The following is a 23,199-nucleotide window of genomic DNA, read 5'->3' as shown; positions in this document are numbered from 1 at the left end:
CTGCCTCAAGGAGCCCAAAAATCTCCCGGGGTGTCAAAGGGCACAGGAAGGTCAACTGGAAGGAGGGCTGGGCAGTGTGAGGCCCGAAGTCGTCTGAGCCTGGCCAGGGGACAGGCAGGCGGCAGGTGGGAACTGTCCCCTTGGCAGAGCCTCCTCAAGACGAGGAGAGGGGGAGAGGAGGAGTTCGGCAGCTCGGCGCCCCAGCTGGGCCCTCCCACCTCTGCCCCTCCTCTTACTCCGGGCGCTTGCTGGCCTGGGTCACAGTGGCTGCTCTGAGACACCGGGAGCCTGGGCGTTATCCTTACGAGGTTCCAAGTGCAGAGGGGAAGATGGCTCAGGGGCAGGTGGGGGCAGAGAGGAGCAATGGGCCGCTGCAGGGTAATGCGAGGCACCCGGCCCAGCCTGGAGGGAGAGCCGTGCTGGTGGCACCTGCCCGACGGAGAGCAAAGCCTCAGAGGGGAAACCCCGGGGTGGGGCAGGGCGGAGGTGGGGTGAGGCAGGTGATCTCGAAGCTTGCAATAGCGGGAGCATGGGTCATGGAGCACCTGTCATAAGAAGTCAGCCGGGTGAGTGGGCACAGGCCCCTGACGGCCAAGCTCCAGATTTGTCCTCTCTCCAGGGGAGACCTCAAGCAGGAGAGGAGCGGTCAGCTTTTCAGGCTTGCGTCATCTGGAGAAGGGGGGTTCTCGAGCCAGGAAGGTTCAGCTTCCACCGCATTCTCTGGGCCCCAGGCCTTGGTTTGGGCTGGAGACGGCACAGGGGAGACAGCGTGCCTGGCGTGGTGAGGGGAAACGGCGGAATCTAGGGGAGCTGGTGAGAAGTGGGTTCTAGCGTGCGAGCAGGACACTTGAGTGAGACGGCTTGGTCATCAGTAAAACCCATCACAGTGGCCCAAGCCGCCAGGCCCACACCCACCTGGCCGCTGGGCAGGTCGGGAGGCCGCAGGTGCGGGCAGGTGCCCACCTTGGCTCCTAGTCGGCTGGGGGCAGGTGCGCCTCGGCAGTGGCCACTCCAGGGAGACTTAGAGGTTTTGAGCTGGAGGTAATGCTTGAGGTGGCCTGGTGGTCGGCCCCCCAGGAGGAGAGGGGGCACCCCAGGCAGGGGGTGCAGACTGCTGAACTTTTGTGGGCGACTGATCCAACTCTGGTGGGGGCAGGTGGGGCTTCGGACGTGCGAATGACAGGTGCCCCGGACACTTCGCCTCTAAAGGAAACTCCGGTGTTTTGAAGTTATTTTTTTTATTCCACAAATAATATGCAAGGGTGTACAACTAGAAATGTCCAACAGAGGAAAAGAAAAGAAAACCACCATGTTTCTGCTCCCCAGGGACTATCAGGGCTCACATCTCGATACAGCGCTTTCCCAGTTCCCTCCGGTACACGCGTGTGAGATTCCTGCTCTGTTCCCTTTGCTGTTTCCAAACTTCCCCCAAGGTGATGGTAACAACCTAGTGGTTTGCGACCCTCTCCTGCAGCATAGGGAGCTTTGTTCTAGGGCCCACCCCGCTCTTCTCCACCCCTGCTCCTTCGAGGAGGTGGTTCATGTGGTCCGAAGAGGAGGCTTCTGATAAAGGAAAAGTAGCTAAGTCTCCCCGGACCCTGTGCTCCTTGCCCACCCCTCCCCCCCAGCTAGATCCCAGTAGGAAAGCCCATCACAGCCTCTGCAGGTCCCCAAACCACCCACCCTCAGAGGCTGTGGCCAGAGTACCTAATGCCCACTGTTCCCAGCAGGTCCTGACCCCGACCCAGACTCAGGGCTGAGGGCCGCCGTCCTGCCCGCAGAGGCCCCACACGGCCATTGGCCCGCACCCACAGGAAGAGGCTAGAGCGGAAAGTGGGGAGTGACCCTTGAAGGAAGAGCAGCCAGGCCCGGGGCATGGTCACTTGCTTTCCCCTCTGCAGCTCCAGGTGCGTGGTGTGCGTGGCTGTGGCGGGGGCCTGTGGCTCCGCGTGCCGGGTCCAGGCCAGCAGCGAGATGAGGACCACAGAGGCAAACAGAAGCCAGAGGAGACCCAAAATATAGAAGCCCAGAGGGAGGAGACAGCAGAAGTCAGGGTTGAGCAAGGGGTCATTTCTGGAGCTCTCCAAATTCCCTTGAACCACCTCGTGGGCCTTTGGGAGGTGGGCAGGTGAGGTGGGGGCTGGGTATTCCAAGATAGCAGGGAGTGAGGTTGATTCTGGCATCTTGAAGAATGTGGTCAGTTCAGAGAGGATTGGGGTCGTGGTGGACTCCGGGGTGGTGGGGGTGGTTGGAGTTGTGGTGGGCTCCGGGGTGGTGAGGGTCGTGGTGGGGGGCATACTGGGGGTCGTGGTGGACTCTGGGGTGGTGGGGGTCGTATTGGGGGTCGTGGTGGGCTCTGGGGTGGTGGGGGTCGTACTGGGGGTCGTGGTGGGCTCTGGGGTGGTGGGGGTTGTACTGGGGGTCGTGGTGGGCTCTGGGGTGGTGGGGGGTGTACTGGGGGTCGTGGTGGGCTCTGGGGTGGTGGGGGGTGTACTGGGGGTCGTGGTGGGCTCTGGAGTGGTGGGGGTTGTACTGGGAGTCGTGGTGGGCTCTGGGGTGGTGGGGGGTGTCGTGGGTTCCAGGCTGGCGGTGGGCATGGGGAGCTCTGATGTGGTCGGGGTTGTGGTGGAGGGCATGGGGGGCTTTGGGGTGGTCGGGATCGTGGTGGAGGGCGGGGGGTGGGGCATGGGTGTGCTGGGCTCTGGGGCAGTTGGGAATGTGCTCTGTGTCTCAGTGGACTCTAGGGTGGGAGACAGACGGGGCGTCTGGTCCAGAGAAGCAGTGGCTGCTGAGTGGAGTGGGGCCCAGTGGGTTGTGTGGGCTCTGGTGTTGGTGGAGAACCTGGCCACGGCCCTCGTGGCCGTTACCTTTCCCACCTCTTCCTCTCCGTAGTCGTCGTAGTCTAGGTCATCCCCATCCCCAAGACTGGGGCAGCCCTTCCCTTGGTAGGTGTGGACGGGTGTGTTGGCCACGTTGACGCATCGCACGCTGTCCACGTTGGGAGTCATGGCCTTGACGTCTACGCCCTCCTTCCATAAGTAGACATTATTCTCGTTGTCCTGCAGCCAGCGAGTGAAATAGAGGATCTCGCAGTCGCAGGACCAGGGGTTGTTGTGGAGAAAAGCGAAAGGCAGGAGGTGGTCCCCAAAGAAGCCCTTCGGAACGGTGCGCAGCCAGTTTCCTTGGAGGTAGAGGGTGTCGAGTTCGCCCACCCCATCCAGGAGCCCCTGGGGCAGCTCGTTCAACTTGTTGTCGGCCAGGTTGAGCTTCCTCAGCTGGGGCACCGGCGCCAGGAGCCCCGGGGGCAGAGTCTTGAGCTTGTTGCCTCGCAGGTAGAGCTCGTGCAGGCCGCTCAGGCCATCGAGGGCGCCAGGAGACAGCGAGGTCAGCTCGTTGTAGGAGACGTCCAGGGTGGTGAGGGCTGGCAGTGCCCGGCCCAGCGCGGGCAGGCTCTTCAGCTTATTGTAGGAGAGGTCCAGGGTCTCCAGCCGGGGCAGCGAGCCCGCGATCTGCAGGCTGGTCAGCTGGCTTTGTCGCAGGTGAAGCTGTGCGAGCTGAGCCAGAGAGCCCACGGACGCTGTGGAGAAGGTGCCCAGGGGGTTCTCGCCCAGGTGCAGGATGGCCGTGTCTTCCGGCAGACCTGGAGGCAGCGCCTTCAGCCCCCTGTTGTCACAGTTCACTTCCACCTGGCTGGTCACCTGGGAGACCTCACAGACCAACTGGGGGTGCGAAGGGCGCGGCAGCAGGAGCAGCAACAGGAGGAGAGGCATGGGGACCTGGGGGTCAGGGGGACACGGGCAGGGGAGTGGGCACCTCGTGGGCACTGGCCATTATTCCTCCAGACTCTAGTTCCTGCTGCAGCCTTGGGGATCCCTCCAGAAACTCAGCCCCCCTACTCCTGTCCTCCCCACTGCCCTCTCCCACCCTTGCCCCCCGAAGCCAAAACCGCTAGCCCCATGTCCTTGGTTCTTATCCATCCCTCAGCAGCCCCGTCCCCCAGCCCCAAGTCCAGCTTACGGGCAGGCAGAAGAACCTCCGAGGGCACAGCGTCTGTTGCAGGGTGTGACTCTGTCCTGCTCTCTTCCAGCTCCAGGGAGGGCTGAGCAGGGGCAGGAAGGCGATGGGGATGGGGAGGAAATGCCAGCCTGATAGCGACTCCCTCCTGTGACCTGGGAACAGTGTCCCTCCCGGACACAGGCCCTTATCACCTCCTTCCACAGCTGTCCCCAGCCCTCCTTGTGGCTCCCTTCTCCCACTCTCCATCTCCACAGGGCGGATTGGGAGTGGACTCCTCCAACCACCACTGTCCCCGGATTCTAAACCTCTCCAGCTGCCACTCACTTCCCCTTCCCAGTTGCCAATTTTAACCCTTACCGCCTTCTGCCTTTCCCCCTCTCTAGCATGGTTCCCTCCAACCCACTGGCTCTGTTGTGGCCAAGGTCACCAGTGTCCCCCAGCCCTCTATACCCACTGGACACTTCATTATGATCTTACTTGTTTTCTGCAGCCTGCATACCCGCGGCCTCTCCTACCTTGGGACTCATGCCACTCATTTTCCTCTTCTCTGGCTGACCTTTCTCAGTCTTTGTAGATTCCTCTTCCTCCGGCCTTCATGGGAAGTCAGCCTTCCCCCAGAGTTTGGTCTCTGGCCCTCTCCCTTTCTTGCACTGCACAAACACCGATGTTACCCTCATTCATTCCCTTGCTTTCAACAACCATACACCCACCCCAGTGACTCAACTTTACTCTGACCCAGACCCCGCTCCAGAGACCCAAGCATCTAGGTCCTACTGCCTTTTGGATTCCTTGGATGACCTGTAAACATTAAAACAATATGTTCAAAGCTAAGCTCACCTCTCTCCACATAGCTAACCCTCCTGTGTCGTTCAGCCCAGTGCATGGTACCATCATCCGCCCATTCGGCCATTCAGTCGATACAAACAATCCCTGCTAGTCATCCTTAACTCCTTCCCTCCTTCATCCCCATCCAACCTGTCACCAAGTCCTGCTGATTTTACCTCCTAATCTCTCCGAAACCCACTTCTCTCTATCCCCACCATTTCCAATTCAGGACACCAGCTCTTCACTACGGCTTCACTGGAACAGCCTCCCACCTGATCTCCTGACACCCTGACCCTCTTTCTCCCCATCCCCCATGGAGTAGTCTTCAAGAACGGCCTCCCTGGCCTCCCTGCCCCCCTGACATGACCTACAGGGTCCTATGTGATCTGACCCTTGCCTACCTGTCCAGCCCCATCTCTTACACTCCCACCTTTCACTCTAGAAGATAATTTTCTTTCTTTCTTATGCTTGGACTGTGTTCTCACCTCTTACCCTCTTCTGCCCAACCCTTACGTATCTGGAAAGCCCCAGCCCTGAATGTCTTCTCTGGAAAGCCTTTTACGTCCTCCCAAGACTTGGGCGGCCTGGCTGGTTCAGTGGGTGGAGCGTGTGACTCTTGATCTTGGGGTCATGAGTGCAAGCCCCATGTTGGGTGTAGAGATGACTTCAAAACAAAACAGAACTTCCCAAGACCAAGTGAGGTGCCGATTTCAGAGACGGCCACCATGTCTGTGGGTCCACCACCCCCTCTCATGATTAAATGTCCCACCCACTCTCCCCCAGAAGAGACGTCGTGCAACCACGTCTGCTCCCTTCACCACTGGGGACACGTGAGCCGAATGCAGTTAATCCGTAGCTTTGACATTTATGTAATTTGCCCACTGCAAAAAGTACTTGAGAACATGGAGAAAATGAGGACTCAAGCATCAGGAAGTGTGGTGAGAAGTTGCAGAGAGAGAGAGAGAGAGAGAGAGAGAGGCTGTGAGGTGGAGTGGAGCCCCTGGAGCTATTGATTGTTGATGTATTGGGGTTTTTCGTTGTAAGCAACAGAAAATGTCCTTGGCGAGGATGAATAGGAATTTGTTAAACGTTCATTGGCCACTTCCCAGACTTCCCAGTAAGGGCCAGAGAACCAGACTTGGAACTGTGTAGCCCGGAACAGAACCAGGCTGCAGAACCAGTCTGGTGAGCAAAACTCGACTCCTGCTCCAAGACCAGTCACTGAGCTGGAGCCTCCATGTTCACATAACCTCCCTGCACAGAGACAGCCTCCTGGACCACCCCTCCTCCTTTGCGGTACCAGCTCGATTCAAAGTCTGGGTGTCGGTCGGCTTAGTCAAATGCCTGTGACCCAGCTGTCAGGAAGTCTGGGAAAGCAAGTCTGGCGGTTTCAGCCTCTGTAATAGGAGGCCGATTCCGCTTCTCCAAACATTCCTAAATTGAAGGCTTCTGCAGACACAGAAAAGGGGTTCATCTGCTTTGGGACCTACTGAAATGCTGTGTTTCATTTTCTTCACATGTTAAAGTTCTGAATTTTTTTTTTCTAATTTCACATCTTTGAAGGCTGGGGATTAACACTACTTGGCTATTATGAATTATTCTTTTAATATAATTCTAGGTTGGTTTGCTCATATTTTACTTAGAGCTCTTACATCTAAGTTAGAAAATAGAAGTGGCTCATAGGTTTCTTTTGAGGGGCTTTGTCTTTTTCTGTTTGTTTGGTTTGTTTTTTACCAGAGTTATGCTGGCTTTAGAAATTAAGTTGGATAATTTTATATTCTCTGAAAAAGTTAGAGATCGTAGGGGTTTTCCGTTGAATTCGGGGTTGGTGAAATTCACCTATAAAACCATCTGGACTTGATGCCATTTGGGGAATAGCTTCTGGAATACCTTTCCAATTTCTATAATTTTTGGTCTGTTGAGATTTCCTGAGTCAATTTTGATAATTGATAGTTTCTCATAAAATATCTTTCATGTGGCTATTCAAATTTAGTATTGCAGGTTTGAACACTTAAACTTTTATCATTTGTTAAAATCTCCATTTGAGAGTTATGACCCCTTGTCTTTTCTCTCTTTCTCCCCATTCCCTCTTTTTTTCCTCACTGGACTTGCCAAAGATGAGTCTATTTTATTGGGCTAGTCAAACAACCAGATTTGTTAAAAAAGATTTTATTTATTTGATAGAGATAGTGAGAGAGCACAGCAGGGGGAGCAGTAGGCAAAGGGAGAGGGAGAAGCAGACTCCCCGCTGAACAAGGAGCCCGATGCGGGTCTTGATCCCAGGACACTGAGATCATGACCTGAGCCGAAGGCAGACGCTCAACCGACTAAGCCACCCAGGTGCCCCAAAGAACCAGATTTATTAGTTTTACTAGTCAATTGCTTTTTTTCCCCTCTTGGATGATGAATGTCTGCTTCCACCTTTAATAATTCTTCATACTTTGAGCTTATTTTCCTGTTCTCTTCCTACCTTCTTGAGTTGAAATTTTTAGTTCATTTATTTTCCATCTTTCTTGCTTTTCAAGTAAATCCACTTAATTCATACTTTTCATCCGAATACTGCTTTGTACCACTTAACATGTTTTATCATGTAATACCCAAGGGAAATATGTATAATTTTTTAATGCAGCATTCATGCCTCTTAGGTAAGAGGACCCCAGTTTCCTTTTGGGAGATCTCATCTCCTCAGATGAGTACAGACTTGATAAGAGTATGGAAGTAGGCACGCTGCCCTCTCACTTTGGAAACCCCAACGTCTTTGGAAGCTCCTTCCACCGGGTACTTCCTGTCACCACCTGAGTTTAGCTCCAGGATGTAACCTTATCACGGACAACTGTTCTCCCTGTCCTAGGTTTTCAAATGGTGACTGTGGTGACAAGAAAAGAGAAAATAGAACTGGACAGCATTCATTTCAAGAAAGTGCTCAGGAAAAGTGTAGAGTGGTTCCTCCTACAAAGGTCCCATTGCTACCTGATTCTGGAGCAGTCCTGGATTGTCATGTTGACTTGTACCCGGTGAGCCCTGCATCTTTCCAACAAGTCTCTGTTGCATTAAGTTAGGCAGAGTTGATCTCATCCAAAGAATCCGACTCAGTGCTCTATCTGTGGTTCATTTTTAAAGAGTTTGTGTGGGAGACATTTGTTGGACGTCTGCTCAAGATCCACTCAACTTTTCTTTCTTTTCTCTCTCTCTCTTTTTTTTAAAGATTTTATTTATTTGACAGAGGTAGAGACAGCCAGTGAGAGAGGGAACACAAGCAGGGGGAGTGGGAGAGGAAGAAGCAGGCTCCTAGCAGAGGAGCCCGATGTGGGGCTCGATCCCATAACGCCGGGATCACGCCCTGAGCCGAAGGCAGACGCCCAACCGCTGTGCCACCCAGGCGCCCCTTCTTTCTTTTCTCTTGAAAAATTACTCCGACTCAGTCCTTAGGGTTCTTGTGGGAATGATTCTATTCCAGCTGCATAAGCGGACCTCAGCCAGTCATGGGGCCCAAGCAACTAGCCTGATATAAGCTGGTCAGGGTATCCGGTGGTCCGAGTGAAAGTGGTCCAGGGACAGAAACAAAGTAAGTGGGTCATAACAAACTCCGCACTGAGTTTGGAGCCTGACATGGGGCTCGATCCCACGACCCTGAGATCAAGACCCAAGCCAAAATCAAGAGGCAGACACTCCACTGACTGAGCCACCCAGGCACCTCTCTTTGTGTCATTCTTTGGGTTTTCCTATTTGGGATTTACTTGGCTTCTTGCATGTCTGTTTATGTTTCTTTACAACTTTGGATAGTCTCTTGGGGCACCTGGGTGGCTCAGATGGTTAAGTGTCTGCCTTTGGTTCATGTCATGATCTCCATGTCCTGGGATCGATCCCCACATCGGGCTCCCTGCTCAACATGGTAGATGTTTTATTAGAGTCCCGGAGCTTCCCGAGACTTTTTTTTTTTTTTAAAGATTATTTATTTTAGAAACAGAGAGAGAGCACAAATGAGAGGGGGAGGGGCAGAAGTTAGAGGGACAAGCAGACTCCCTGCTGAGCATGGACGCCCAACCCAGGGCTTGATCCCAGGACCCTGAGATCCTTTTTTTTTTTTTTTTTTAAGATTTTTTATTTATTCATTTGAGAGAGAGAGTGAGAGCACAAACAGGGGTGGGGCAGAGGCAGAGGGAGAAGCAGGCTCCCTGCTGAGCAGGGAGCCCCATGCAGGACTTGATCCCAGGACCCCGGGATCATGACGTGAGCCGGAGCCAGATGCCCAACCAACTGAGCTACCCAGGAACCCCAGGACCCTGAGATCCTGACCTGCGTTGAAATCAAGAGTCAGAGGCTGCACCGACTGAGCCACCCACGCGCCCCCCCCCAACTTTTTTGAAGTCTGTTTTCTCTCTGTTGTTTGGAAAGGGTAGTTTCTATAGTTGTATCTTCCAGCTCACTGATTCTTTTCTCTGTTCCCTCCATTGTGCTGTGGGGCCCACTCCCTGAGCTTTAATTTCAGCCGTCCCGCCTTTCAGTGCTACAGTCTTCCTCTGGGTCGTCTTTAGATCTTCCGTGCCGTTGCTGAAGTCAGGTCTGCATCGGTTTCAAGCGTGTCCATAACGTCTCGTTAAAGCATTTATATCGTGCCTGCTTTGAAATACTTCCCAGAGAATCCTCACACCTCCGTCCTCGGTGTTGGCAGCTATTGGTTGTCTTTGTCATTCATTTCGAGGTCTTTGCAGTTCCTGGTATGAGGAATGACTTTTTTTTTTTAATGGAAACGTGGCCATTTTTGTATGGTTTTTTGAGAGTCTGGGCCTAAAATCTTCTGTTCTAGCTGGCTTTTTCTGACACTGCTCTGGCAAGAAAAGGTGCCACCAGGCGGAATTAGAAGTTCAAGCCCCCCCTTCTGTTGACATCAGCTGGGGTGAGGGTGGGGGTCTCAGCTCCCCGCGCGGTCCCTGCAGCCTCCTAAGTGAGGAAAGTGAGTGACCGCCCTAACCCACCTGGCCTCCCCTGAGGCCCTGCAGCGGGGAAGGGAAGGGGTGCCTGGCCACTGCCTGGGATGGAAATCCAGGCTCCCCCGTGGCTACCGGCCAGCTTTGGTAAAGTCCCTGCCCCCCTGCTTGGCCTTCCCAGAGAGCTCCCCACCCTGGCAGGGATGTTGGGGCATCTCATGATGAGCCTGGGGAGGGCAGAACTCTAGGCTCACCCTTTGGCCTTTGTAGGTGTGGGTGTGGCCACACTTTGTGGTATTTGCCTGGAATAGAGTGGTGATTTTCTGAGTTCTTTTTTTTTTTTTTTAAGATTTTATTTATTTATGTGACAGAGAGACAGCCAGCAAGAGAGGGAACACAGCAGGGGAGTGGGAGAGGAAGAAGCAGGCTCCCAGCGGAGGAGCCGATGTGGGACTCGATCCCGGAATGCCAGGATCACGCCCTGAGCCAAAGGCAGACGCTTAATGACTGCGCTACCCAGGCATCCCAGTGATTTTCCGAGTTCTGCCTCATTAGGCTATTCCTTGCCTGGTGCTTTGGCTAGAGAGAGCAGGCTTTTGTTGGGCCTTTATCTTCTTCTTCTTCCTCTTCCTCTCCTCCTCCTCCTCCTCCTCCTCCCTTTTCCCCCTCCTCCTCTTCTTCCTCCTTCTTTCTTCTTCTTCTCTTCCTCCTTCCCCTCCTCCTCCTCATTATTATTATTATTATTATTATTATTATTATTTTGTCTGAGCCTGTATCCAGGTTGCTGACTCCTTCACCTCTTGTGTTTATATCGAATGTTCCAGAGTTTAGTTGGACGTAATGGGCCAAACAGGGAAAAGCGCATCTACTCCATCTTCCCAGAAACAGAAATCTCCCCGGTGGCGCTGGCTACCTTTTTCCTGAAAACTTCTCAATTTCCCACGGTTGGCAATAAACATACCACGTGAGGGTTAGTTTTATGTATCAGCTTGGGCCAGACTCACCATTTGTGAACATTTTGTCTCATTTTGCTTTATCACTCTTTCTCAAGTGTTTTTTCCTGAACTGAGACGAACGTGGAGACATCGTGTCCCTTTGTCACTAACATTTCCATGTGTGTTTCCTAAAAACAAAGACATTTTCTTACATAACTGCAGTGTGCTTGTTAATTTCAGGAAATTCAGTACCGATGCAATGATATTATCCAATCTACAGTTCATGTTCCCATTTTGCCGATTGTCCAAAAAATGTCCTTTAGAGCTGCCCCCCTCCCCCACTCCAGCGCAGGAGCCCCCCACCCCAGGACTACAGCTCTTTTATTTCCTATAGTTCCGTAAACTGTCTTTATTCTTTGGACTTTGACATTTTTGAAAGCCACAGTCCAGTAATTACATCGAATGTCCCTCGATTGTGTAGAATTTCCCTCTGTCTGTCTGATGTTTCTCGTGCTTGGATTTGGGGGGGGGGGTTTCTGGCGTGACTATGACAGATGTGATGTGGCTTTCTGGGGGCAATCGTATCAGGAAACACTTTATATCTCTTTGACCTGTTTCTGGCGATGTTGCCTTTGATACGTGGTGAAGGTGGAATCCACCGTGCTTTCCCACGGTCAAGGTCCCGTTTTTCCTTTTGTCTCTAAGAAGCCCTTTTGTGGGGAGATATTTTGACGCTATGCAAAATATCCTGTTCCCAATTAAACTAGGCCTATAAGGTGTAGCAGCCATTGATGACCCTTGCGTGATTCGATTATTGCCGGAAATCTTGAAAAACCCTTTTTAGGTGGTTTATATGTATTCTTTTTCCTTGTAACCGGAAGAACCCAGCTAAAACAAAACATTAGAATTGGAAGTGAGGTTTTACAGAACTGACCCCGAGTGTCATCAGGTGGAATGGACGGTTTCCAGCCAGTGTTTGCTCACCAAAGCCACTAACTGGACCATCTCCGGGGGTCTCTTGGGCTCTAAGGATGGGCCCCTCGGTGGGACGGTGGTGGAGCTGGAATTCCAGGAGGGAAACTGGTCTTTGAGCTCTCCAGGCTGGGTTCGTTACTGTGTTGTAAATTCCTACAGCCCTGCCCAAGCTATTGTCATGCTTTGTGTGAACCGCCAACCGTCTCCTCCTCCAGCTGGCAAACTTCCGGGCCAGAAGCACCGCGCGTGCTCTAAAGGGGTAGACACTGTTGCGTGCCCTGGAAGAGGATGACCCCTTCCAGTAAGACGTCTCCTTTGGCTCCTCTCTCTGTCTCCTGCCTGACGTTTATATGCTTCCGTTAGTATCTTCCTATCATAGCCTTACCAAGGATCCCGCCAAAACCCTACCTGCACTCCTGCTGAAAGACAGCACTCCCGGGGAACGCACCCCTCTGTTCCCTCGCTCAGCAGCGCTGGGTCCCCCACGCTCCGTGGACAGCTCGCTCCCTGCTCCGATGTCTGGTGCTTGAATAAAAGTGCCTTGTGATGTCCTTTGTTGCAGAAATTCCTAATTGTAATGTATTCAGGCCGTCAATGTGTCCTTTTATGGTTTGTGGTATTGGTATCTTGTTTCAGAAAATCCCACCTCAAGGTCAGAAAAATACTCTCCCACCTTCTCCTCTTTAGCCTTATAGTTTTACCGTTGTTTTAAAGTCTTTAATCCCCCTGGAGTTTACTTTTGCATGTGGTGTGACGTAGGAATGCAGCTTTCCTTCTTTTTTTCTCCACAGAGGGAGGCAACTGCTTACCTTGTCTGCTGATCTAACCTGTCCTTCTTGATGTCACCCCACTGTTCGCCCGTAACCACCCTTCTGTGTGCACACGGGCGGCTCCTCTGCTCTTATCGCTTCCCATAGTTTGTCAGCAACTAAGCAATGTCAGCTGTGTCCTTCTGTATTTTATATATTTGTTTGTTGTTGCTTATTTGTTATAACTTCTGTGGTATGTTTTAATATCTGGCAGGGTGATTCCTTCCCCTCTTCTTTTTCAAAACTGATGTGGCGATTCATGGACCTTTTTTTTTTTTAAAGACTTTATTTATTTATTTGACAGAGAGAGAGAGAGAGACACCCAGCGAGAGAGGGAACACAAGCAGGGGGAGTGGGAGAGGAAGAAGCAGGCTCCCCGCGGAGCAGGGAGACCGATGCGGGCTCGATCCCAGGGTCCTGGGATCAGACCCTGAGCTGAAGGCAGACGCTTAACGACTGAGCCACCCAGGCGCCCCAGATGGACCTTTATACTGTCATAAACATTTTATCTTTAAAAATATATATATTTATTTGAAGAATCTCTACACCCAACATGGGGCTTGAACTCACAACCCCAAGATCAAGAGTCACACACTCTACCGACTGAGCCAGCCAGGTACCTCTATACTGTCATAAACATTTTAGAATAAGTTCCTCCTCAAGTTCCTAAGAATTTAACTTACAGTTTATTTGGGGGAGAACTGTCATCTTTCTAATGTTGAGGCAGTGCATCCAAACCAAGAATTTATCTCCCTGTTTACACTGATTTTTATGTCCTTTAACTGTTTCACTTTTTTTTTTTCCCATAAAGGTTTCACATAAACGTGGAGAGCACCCTTAGTAAATTCTAGTTCTCGGGCACCTGGGTGGCTCAGTCAGTTGGATGTCCAACCCTTGGTTTCGGCTCAGATCATGATCTCAGGGTCGTGAGATCAAGCCCGACATCGGGCTCTACGCTCGGCTTGGAGTCTGCTTGGGATTCTCTCCCTCTGCCCCTCCCCCTGCTCGTGCTCTCTCTCTCTCTCCTCCTCTCTCTCAAATGAATTCATGAATCTTTAAAAAAAAATAAATGAAGTTTAGTTCTGAATACTTCATAGATTCTGTTAGTGTTGTGATCGTTTCTGTTCTATTGCTTCGAGCTGATTATTGCCAGTGCCAAGGAGAGCGACTGCCATTTGTAAGTGTTTCTTGCATCCGGTGAAGCCCCTGACTCTGCTGTTGGTTCCAGTGGTTTGCTTATTGTCTCTGCTAGATTTTCCTCGTACGTAATTATACCGTCACATAATTCTCTTTTCCTTTCCTGTCTTACTGCTTTTTTCATTTTCTTATCCTAGTGCATTGGCCAGGACCCCACCAGTGCTGCGGTGATGACAGTCCTGTCCTATCCCCGTCTTTGCAGGGAGCGCATCATGACACGTAAGTCTTTTTCAAGTTCAGGATGTTGTTTTTTGAAGTTTTCAAAGTTGACATCGTGTTCTACACTCTGTGTGTTTTCCTACTTCTAATTCCTACATGCGCGGGATCGTTCTCCGGGAGTCCACTAGCACAATTAACATGGGAACGTTTTCTGATGTTAAACCATTTGAATTGGTAGAAATGGTCTCAGCTGTGACTCACAGAATATCAGCAAGGCTTTCTTAAAAACTAAGGGCGTTAACTTTTTTTTTAAAGTTTATTTATTTAAGTAATCACTACACTCAACATGGGGCTCAAACTCACGACCCCAAGATCAAGAGTCGCACGCTCTGCTGACTGAGCCAGCCAGGGGTCGCCCGATGGCCATTAACTTCTCAACCGTCAGAGAGATCAGCCCTCACAGGTTGGTCCAGCAGCCTGATGGTGCCATTCAGTAGGAAGGAGCCCACCCTTCTAATGGGCCATCTCTGGCACACTGGCCTTCTGTCCTCAGCCCAGTTACCTCATGGTGGCAACATGGCTGTCACCTCAAAGGCATGAATCCGGTGGTGGAAGGGAAAGAGCAGGAGCAGACGCGAAAAACCGCTTTATCTTAGGTGACTCTCCTTTTACCAGCAAAGGACAGACTTTGCTGGCAGCCCCCACCCTGGCAGACTTCTAGTGACATTGGTCAGAAGCGGATCACGGTGCTTCTGGCTGTAAGAGAGGGTTGTATTCTGAGTGCCCGGTGAAGAAGATGGGGTTCTGTGACTCACTGCAACCCACCCCTCGGGGCTGGGCGTGGGCGGCCACTCTCAACAAGATGGGGTTCCTTTGGGAGGAAAGAATGCACGTCACTTCTGCATTTGTGGGGCGTGATGCACTTAATCAGGTCGGATGGTTTCTTTCTCAGTCAACCTTTTGGACTGTTTTGTATGTAGGATTTTCACATTTATGTTCATAAGTGAATGAGGCCTGTGTTTTCATTTTCTTGTGTCCTTCGCCGAAGTCGGAACTTCCTAAAATGAGTCGGTTTGCCTTCTTTTTCTACTTTGGGGAAGAGCTTGTGGGCAATCAGATGATCTGTTTCTTGAACGTTCAGTAGAAATCACCTGTAAAACCACCGGGGCATGGGGGGGGAATCTTTTGTTATGCGGACATCACTAGCTGAGCTTTGTAACCGCCTCTCTCTACTTTTACTGATGCCCCCCGCCGCCTTTTACGTATAAACTGGCGCTTATTTTTAGTAACGAATGAATAAAATGAATTAAAAAACCCAGCCTTGGGATAAACCGAAGAGAACTTCCTGTTTTAGATTCTGGTCCAACAAAGCCTCTCCCCATGATGAGGCTGAAAAACTCACAAACACAGGAATCTCTTTTCTCTGCTTTTAGACCACAGGTAGAAAATCAATTTAACTTTGTACCTCCCCTTTAAAAATCAGTTTTACATGCTATTAGACAGAAAGGATCAAACAAGGGGGCGCCTGGCTGGCTCGGTTGGTGGAGCGTGTGACCCTTGATCTCGTGGTCATGAGTTCGAGCCCACATCGGGGGTAGCGATTCCTTAAAAATACAATCTTTAGGGTGTGCGTGGTTGGCTTAGTCAGTTAAGCTTCCAGCTCTTGATTTTGGCTCAGGTCATGATCTCAGGGTCATGAGATCAAGCCCCACATCAGGCTCCACGCTGGGTGTGAAGCCTGCTTAAGATTCTCCCTCTCGAGGGGCGCCTGGGTGGCACAGCGGTTGATCGTCTGCCTTCGGCTCAGGGCGTGATCCCGGCGTTGCGGGATCGAGTCCCACGTCAGGCTCTTCCGCTGTGGGCCTGCTTCTTCCTCTCCCACTCCCCCTGCTTGTGTTCCCTCTCTCGCTGGCTTTCTCTGTCGAATGAATAAATAAAATCTTTAAAAAAAAAAAAAAAAAAAAAAAAGATTCTCCCTCTCGGGGCGCCTGGGTGGCACAGCGGTTAAGCGTCTGCCTTCGGCTCAGGGCATGATCCCGGCGTTATGGGATCGAGCCCCACATCAGGCTCTTCCCCTATGAGCCTGCTTCTTCCTCTCCCACTCCCACCGCTTGTGTTCCCTCTCTCGCTGGCTGTCTCTATCTCTGTCAAATAAATAAATAAAATCTTTAAAAAAAAAAAAAAAGATTCTCCCTCTCCCTCTCCCTTCTCTCCCTCCCTCTCTTAAAAAAAATCTTAGGGGTGCCTGGGGGCTTAGTCAGTTAAGCATCTGCCTTCGGCTCAGGTCATGATCTCAGGGTCCTGGAATCGAATCCTGCATCGGGCTCCTTGCTCAGTGGGGAGTCTGCTTCTCCCTCTGCCCCTCCTTCCTGCTCGCTCTGTCTCTCTGTTTCTCAAATAAACAAAATCTTTTAGAAAAATAAATTTAAAAAATCTTAAAAAGAAGAGAAAGGATCAAATGATCAGAAAAATAAATGTCTTCCATAAAAACTGGTCACATTTAATCAAAATGTGACATGTTACATAATTCATTTACTATGAAGACAGCTTTCTAAGGCATGATACTGTCATCAGTCCTGACGGGCGTGAATGGATCTGCCTTTATGTTGCTTTGGTTCAAAAGAGTAGAAGTGAATCTCTCTCTTTTTTTTTTAAGATTTTATTTATTTGACAGAGTGAGAGAGAGCACGAGCAGGGGGAGCGGAAGGGAGCAGAGGGAGAGGGAGAAGCTCCCTGCTGAGCAGGGAGCCCCATGCGGGACTAGACCCCAGGACCCTGGGATCATGACCTGAGCCGAAGGCAGACGCATCACTGGCGGAGCTCCCCAGGTGCCCCCAGAGTAGAAGTGAATCCTTCACGTCAACCATATGCCCGCTGTTTTGCCATTGCTGACGTGGAGTCGAGTGTTGGCAGGAGAAACGCTGGTGATGACTAGTTCTCTTCTAAAAAGAATATCAAAGGAAGGGTCTTTTTCATGATCTCATCACAGGACTGAGGGGAACTTTTGGAAGGAAAATACAGCCGGGCAGGAAGATCACGGCAGCTGTCACCAACAAAAGCCTTCGCAAAAACATGGCCTGTGTGTTAGAAGCATGTGCCCGTAACCGTAAGGAGGGAAGGCGAGGACGCCCACACAGAAGGGAAGCAGGGATTGGGTCTGTTGTGTATTTTTCACAGCCGTCATCCTTTACTGAAACGGACAAGACCATCAGACCCCGAGCCGTGGAGTCGAGTCGGAGAGCAAACGTCGCTGCAATGCTTTCACAGAGCCTCTGAGCGTTACGTCACCCGGCTCTGTGCTCTGAGCGTCGTCCTCCAGGCTCACTGAAGCAGGAGGTCTTGTTTTCATATTTTTGGAATATGAAGGAAGCTCCAACAGGAGTGGTTTAGATGCCGTGTGCTCACGGCAGAGGCGGCCCGATGGGTAAGAGAGCCGGACTCGCTGGAGTGCATCTTGGCTTCTCGCGCCCTTTCTCTGTGAGGACCGCCTGTCTTGGCGCTGTGGACGGAGTTCGTAGCGGTGGTTCTGCTCGGACCCTGAAGCATGTTCTCCTGGGTTTTCTTTTTTTCTTTTTTTTTTTTTTTAAGATTTTTATTTATTTATTCGACAGAGAGAGAGAGAGAGACAGCCAGCGAGAGAGGGAACACAAACAGGGGGAGTGGGAGAGGAAGAAGCAGGCTCATAGAGGAAGAGCCTGACGTGGGGCTCGATCCTAGAACTCCGGGATCACGCCCTGAGCCGAAGGCAGACGCTTAACCGCTGTGCCACCCAGGCGCCCCAAACTCCTGGGTTTTCAGAATCATCAGCAGGATCTGTGCAGACAGCCTACTCTCTCTGGAGCCAAGCCCACGACGTTCTAGAATGTTCCCTGGAATGCACCGTCCATGCTTGGCTGCTGCTGAAACCTGCCTTCCCGCCTTCTTCCTCTGTTCTCAGAGGAGACGTTACAGGAGACCTGAAATCGGGCGGTCAGAGTGGAGTCCTCTCCTGCCCTGTGAGTCCCAAAGACTTTTGTTTTCTCCTGTAGCCACAAGAGTAAAGAGGTCGCGTTCTGGGGAGGGTGCAGGCATCCTCCTGGGCCTGGGGGACCCCTGGCTGTGTCAGCCACCCCAGAGGCCCCTCCTCTGCCTTCCCTCTCCTCTCTACCTCTCCCATCTTTGTCTCTGTCGCTCTCATTTCTGCTCCTCCCTGTTGAAGGTTTTTATTATGAGTCTTCACCGTTTTCGTCTCTCTCCCGAGGAACTAGCCGCCCTCCTGCTCTGGTCTGCGTTCCCTCCAACACCAGGACCACCGCCCTCTCCATCCCCCACCCAGGTGCCTCTCCCTGCTCCTCGTCAGTGCCGTTAGAGGGGAGGCCCCACCACCTTGTGAGTGTTGGATGGTTTTCAGTGACAGGAGATGAGCCGGTGGCTCCCTGTTTGTCACTTGCTTGCCCTTGGGTTTATGGTTTGGACCCTACAGAAATATCCTGTAGTTCTTCTTTCTCTCTATGGTCTCTGATTTGGGGCTGCAGGGGAGGGAAGCAAGGCCTTCTTCCCTCTGAGATAAGGAATACGCTGGTGCTGGCTTTACTGTAGGACTTTCTTGATTTCGTTTTATGTTCAGATTCTCTGGCCCACCGAGCGGCGGTCGGGAGCTGAGGGTCTGGTGGTTATTTTGACGATGGGTTTTCTAGTTGTCCCAATGGGATTTATCTGATTAAGGCTTATATTCTCTATTAATGTACTATTTTATCTTCAGATTCTCTTATACTGGCACAGAAACAGCTCGACCCTCTTCATCAGCACGGGGAAATCCGAATAACGAGACAGCAGCTCTCACCTGCTGGGTTGGCAAAGATTCTCGAGCTTGAAGCTCTTCTCTCCTGGGGAGGGCTCGAGCGGGGCAAGCGTTCTCGTACTCCTGTGGCCTGAATGCGGGAAGCGGGCACGTGCTGTTTCTGGAGAACAGTTGGGCAAAAGGCACCAGCGTTTTTTTGGTTTTGTTTTTTTAACGCATGAACTTCTTGTCTCAGTCGTTTCCCTGCTAGGAATTTGCCCTCTGGATACATTTGCAAAAAGTAGAGCAAAGGGAAATGCATAAATATGTTCAAGGCCGCGGAGCAGAGCCCAGAACGGTGCGTATCTTCAGTGTCTACCCGTCGGGTCAGGAGCGGCTGCCTGGGGCGCATGCGTACCACGGAGCATCATCGGGGTAGCAGCTGCAAGAGTGAGGGCGGGGCGCGCCCCGCCTCTCGCCAGGAGAGAAGTTGCAGAAAGTAAATGCTTGCTCGCTGTTGTATCTATTCATACGCGCACACACATGCCGGACTTCGCTCTAGAAAGATGTACATCCGGGGCGCCGGGGTGGCTCAGTCGGTGCGGCGTCTCGGCTGGGGTCATGATCCCAGAGTCCTGGGATCGAGGCCCGCATCCGCTTCCTGCTCAGCGGGGAGTCTGCTTCTCCTTCTCCCTCTGCCTCTGCTCTCTCCTGCTCTGCTCGCTCTCATGCTCACCCTCCCTCTCTCTGTCTCAAATAAATAAAATCTTAAAAAAGAAAAAAAAAAGATGCATATTTAACAGAAGCTGTTAACCTTTGGGGAGAGGGGCTGGATAGAAAGAGGAGTGATGTGATTTTTGGGTTTTTGGTCTAGTTTGGCACGCAGTGTCACATTCGTTTCAGGTGTACGACCCAGCGATTCAACAAGAAAGGTTAGAGTTTCATTATGTCTGTCTGGATTTTTCTGTGTTTCTAGTGGTAGCATGTATTACTTTTATTTATGGTTTTTTTTGTTTTTGTTTTTTTTTTAAGAGACACATTATTCCGTTACAAATGTTCAAACATCGGAACAGCTAGGTTGTCATGACCGGAAGGAAAACAGAATTGCAGTTTCGGGATGACAGTTACCGCTGAGCAGGGGCGGGGGCGGGGGGCCCATGGGGGAGGGTCGCAGAGAGGGTTCCGGGGACAGGAAGAGCCGATTTCTTGGCCTGGGTGGTGGGCACGTGTTTATTATCTTGTAACTGTACAAATGTTTTCTGTACATACTGCATGTAAGATACGCTTTATAATTTTAACAGAAGGCACCTGTTAGGTGGGGCAGCACCCCGCCTCGGGTTTTAGGTCGGCTTCGCTTGACCTCGAGGCCTTTCATTCACTCTTCTATTTCAGACCTTCTCTTTCCACTCCACAGGCCCCTGCTTTGTGCCTTTTTAGTTTCCTGCATTCCACTGTCTCCCTGAGTCCTTTGCGCTTTGCCTCAACGCCACTAGGCTGTGAACCCCTCCCAGTAATGTCCCTCCTTGGTCCTAGAGGGCAGGAGAGTGCTGTATCCTGTGACCAAATGGTTCATACCTGGGCAAGAGCGGAACGGTGACTTAATGCATTCTCTACTTCTATCCAAGATCTGCCATCTGCCAGGCTGCCCGCTAAGCTCTGGGGACGGCAGGGAAGCTGCTGCCCGGGCCGGTCTGGCTGGTGCTGATGGGGGCGGATGGAGGGCGCTGCTGGCCAGGCGGCCTGGGGAGGGGTCTCCATGCCCGTGGTGGGGGGAGAGGGGAGCATGTTTGCCATCCCTACATCTAAAGGACAGCATGCATTGATCTTTTTATTGTCAGACGCATCTTTCTGGGTATTGTGTTACGGGGTATTTTGTTTTCTTTATACTAGGTTACTTTTCTTAATGCTACTATTTTTAAGTCAACGGGGGATTTATCGGAAGGATGCAGAGGCGCCTCGTTCAAGGCAAGTGCTGGACAACAGCCTGCGGGGGACGTGAGCGCAGCCCGGCCGGGGTGGGGAGGCCCAAGGCCCTCTGTCATCTGCGTGTGTCCCCAGTGCGTTGTCTCTCCCTGCATGGCGACCAGCTGCCCTGTGCCCCCATGTGTAAGCGCCGTCCTGTGCCCCCAGGAGAGCGCACCCCACTTCCTGAGTTGTTGCCGGACAACATTGTCAGGGAAGGACATTCCTCGGCCCAGGCTTGAGCCGGTGTCCTCCTCTGGACCCATCAACCCTGGCCAGAGGGTGGGCGTCGCTAGGTACCTGGTAGGTCCTTTGGGGTCCCCTGGTTGGAGAAGAAGGGACAGCGCTGGGAAGACGTTCCTCCGTTTGTGCTGACTTATCTGTTCAGTGTTTTCCGAGCGCCTCTGATGTGCGAGGCTCTGGGCTTTGTGCCCTGAACACGGTAAACCGGCAAGGTCTCAGCGATCAGAGAAGGTGGGTGCTAGCAAGGGGGACGGTCTAGGAACCAGGGTTGGCTAGACACCGTCCTGGCTCAGCTGAACCCTCTCCCCCTGTTGACAGGAGGAAGGGGGGCTCTTTCTGTTGTGTGCAGAGGGGGCCTCATCAGACCAGCTTGGGGTATCTGAACTGTGAGGGGACCCAGGGCTCTGAATCCAGCAGGGCTATGGAGGGGGGGAGGCGACTGCTCCAAGCCGGCAAAGGGAGTCGCTGCCTCTTAGGCAGAGATCTTTGGGTCCAGCTTGGAAGCCAAGGCGTCCCCAGGAACAAAAGTGTCAGTTTTGTGGGGTGTTCATGATAGAAACACAAAGCCTGAGTCAGGTGCCTGGCCCCACGCACTGAGCAGGAAGCTTGGCACCTCGGGCAGTTGTCATCCCGAGCAAACCTGGGGGAAGACAGGCTCAGCTCTCCACCCGGCCCCCAGCTCTGCCCACCCTGGACGGTCTCAGGCCAACCCCAGGCTCGTTCCTGGCCTGCAGCTGGAGCCTTAGGGCATCGGGCAGGGGTAGGGGCAGTGGGAACAAAGACCAAACTTTGCCCCCGAAGAGGGCAGCCACCTCGAGAAAGCCGAACCCAGACCGCAGAGGGGCTTACACAGGAGAGAGCAAAGCAGGCTGGCCAGGAGCCAGAGGGGGTGGGAAAGGTGGGAGGGGCGGTCCCTGGAGCCGCCTTGGCCTCCGACGCGGGTCCGGGTCCCGTGTGTCTAGTCCTGGCGGAAGCCAACAGGACACCTGGGCTGTGCAGCTGTTTCTTGTAACACAGGGAAGCCCGGCGACATGGTGCCCCCAGCTCCCCTCTGACCGCGCGGCCGTCACTGAGGGCCGCTGCCTCCTGCTGGAGGCCACGGGGCTTATTCAGCTCTAGAATCCGAGCGGCTGGGCCAGGGCAGGGACCTTGGAGGGCCCATTCATGTCAGATAAATCCCTGCATTTGCCAGAACCCTTGGCCCGGGCCCTGACCCAGGAACCACGGAATGGGCCGCAGCACGGATCGGAGCCAGTTCCCCCATCAGCCGCGGGCACGGAGATGAGCTGGGCCCCAGGGATCCGCTCGGCTGGGCTGCAGGGCAGAGTGTGGACTGGAAGAGCGGGTTAGCTGTGGGGGGAGTGGCTTCCAGGACGCCTGGGACATGGACAAGCTGTGTGGACCCTCTGGCCTTCGGGGTCCTTGCTTGTAACCCGGGGGCGAGGACGAGGGGCCTCACAGGTAGAGGAAGGACACCCCAAAAGGATGGACATGAAAGTGTTTTGTAAAGCGTAAAAGGAACCCAGGTGCAGGTGATCAGTAAAGCTGATCGCTGAATCTCGTGCTTCACTGCCCATGTGCTTGAGTGGCCGTGGACCTGACCAGGGTCCTCTTTCATACTTTTGGGACAATGGTAACCGCCTCCCAGATTCGTGTGAAGACACGATGGGCAAAGGAGCAGGAAGTGCTTAGTCCAGAACCTCCCACTGCAGGAGCAAACACGGATAGCTTCTTTTGTTTTTTTTGGTTTTTTTTAAGATTTTATTTATTTGACAGAGATAGAGACAGCCAGCGAGAGAGGGAACACAAGCAGGGGGAGTGGGAGAGGAAGAAGCAGGCTCATAGCGGAAGAGCCTGATGTGGGGCTCGATTCCATAATGCTGGGATCACGCCCTGAGCCGAAGGCAGACGCTTAACCGTGTGCCACCCAGGCGCCCCACACGGATAGCTTCTTAAGGAAAACCCAGATTCCTGGCACCCCATCCCTGGCATCCTCTTAACTCAGGGTTCTTGGGGGTTGGAACCTAGGAGTAGGGATTTTAAGCAAGCACCTCAGGTGATCGATTCGGGTGGTCCAAGGAGACTTTAAGGTTAAAAAAAATCCGTTCAGGTGTGCCTGGGGCGGGAAGGCGGTATTACCACGTGTGGCCACGAGGTGGCAGCAGGGAGGCCAGGAGAAACGGGCGTGTGCGGCAGGTGCCGGGAGGGGCTGCGGGTGGGCCCACCTGAGACAGGTTGTGGGAGGAGGCGGGCCCTATTGGCGCGAGGTCTGCTTCGCCAGGTGGTCCTTTCCTGCCGGGTAATCCCCGGCGGCTGCCGGTCTTGCTACCAGGTCTTTGTGGAGACTTTGCCAGACTCTGCCGGCAGAAACTACATTGCCGTGACCTTGG

The 23,199-nt window shown here is 52.6% G+C and overlaps 1 protein-coding gene and 1 long non-coding RNA gene across 2 annotated transcripts; one reads left to right on the top strand and one right to left on the bottom strand.

The window, feature by feature from the left end:
- Positions 1-1,221: 1,221 nt before the first annotated feature.
- On the bottom strand, positions 1,222-4,064 carry GP1BA (glycoprotein Ib platelet subunit alpha). Its single transcript, XM_026520725.4, has 2 exons — positions 4,018-4,064; positions 1,222-3,776 (listed from the first exon to the last, which is right to left on the bottom strand). Exon 2 carries the CDS (start codon positions 3,768-3,770, stop codon positions 1,686-1,688), a length of 2,085 nt encoding a protein of 694 aa, XP_026376510.3. The 5' UTR covers positions 3,771-3,776; positions 4,018-4,064; the 3' UTR covers positions 1,222-1,685.
- Positions 3,853-22,366, top strand: LOC123002195 (uncharacterized). The gene is made up of 4 exons (XR_006411860.3): positions 3,853-7,856; positions 13,824-13,905; positions 16,835-20,153; positions 20,525-22,366. It is a non-coding gene; the product is annotated as an uncharacterized LOC123002195 (long non-coding RNA).
- The last annotated feature ends 833 nt before the right edge of the window (positions 22,367-23,199 follow it).

Source organism: Ursus arctos, unplaced genomic scaffold, assembly GCF_023065955.2.
Source record: "Ursus arctos isolate Adak ecotype North America unplaced genomic scaffold, UrsArc2.0 scaffold_14, whole genome shotgun sequence".
Taxonomy (NCBI): domain Eukaryota; kingdom Metazoa; phylum Chordata; class Mammalia; order Carnivora; family Ursidae; genus Ursus; species Ursus arctos.
Note: the sequence above shows the minus strand (reverse complement) of the source record. Positions and strands in the feature narration are given on the sequence as shown.

Coding starts and splice junctions, on each gene's coding strand:
- GP1BA (XM_026520725.4), bottom strand. CDS start 3,770: ATGCCTCTCCTCCTGTTGCTGCTCCTGCTGCCGCGCCCTTCGCACCCC.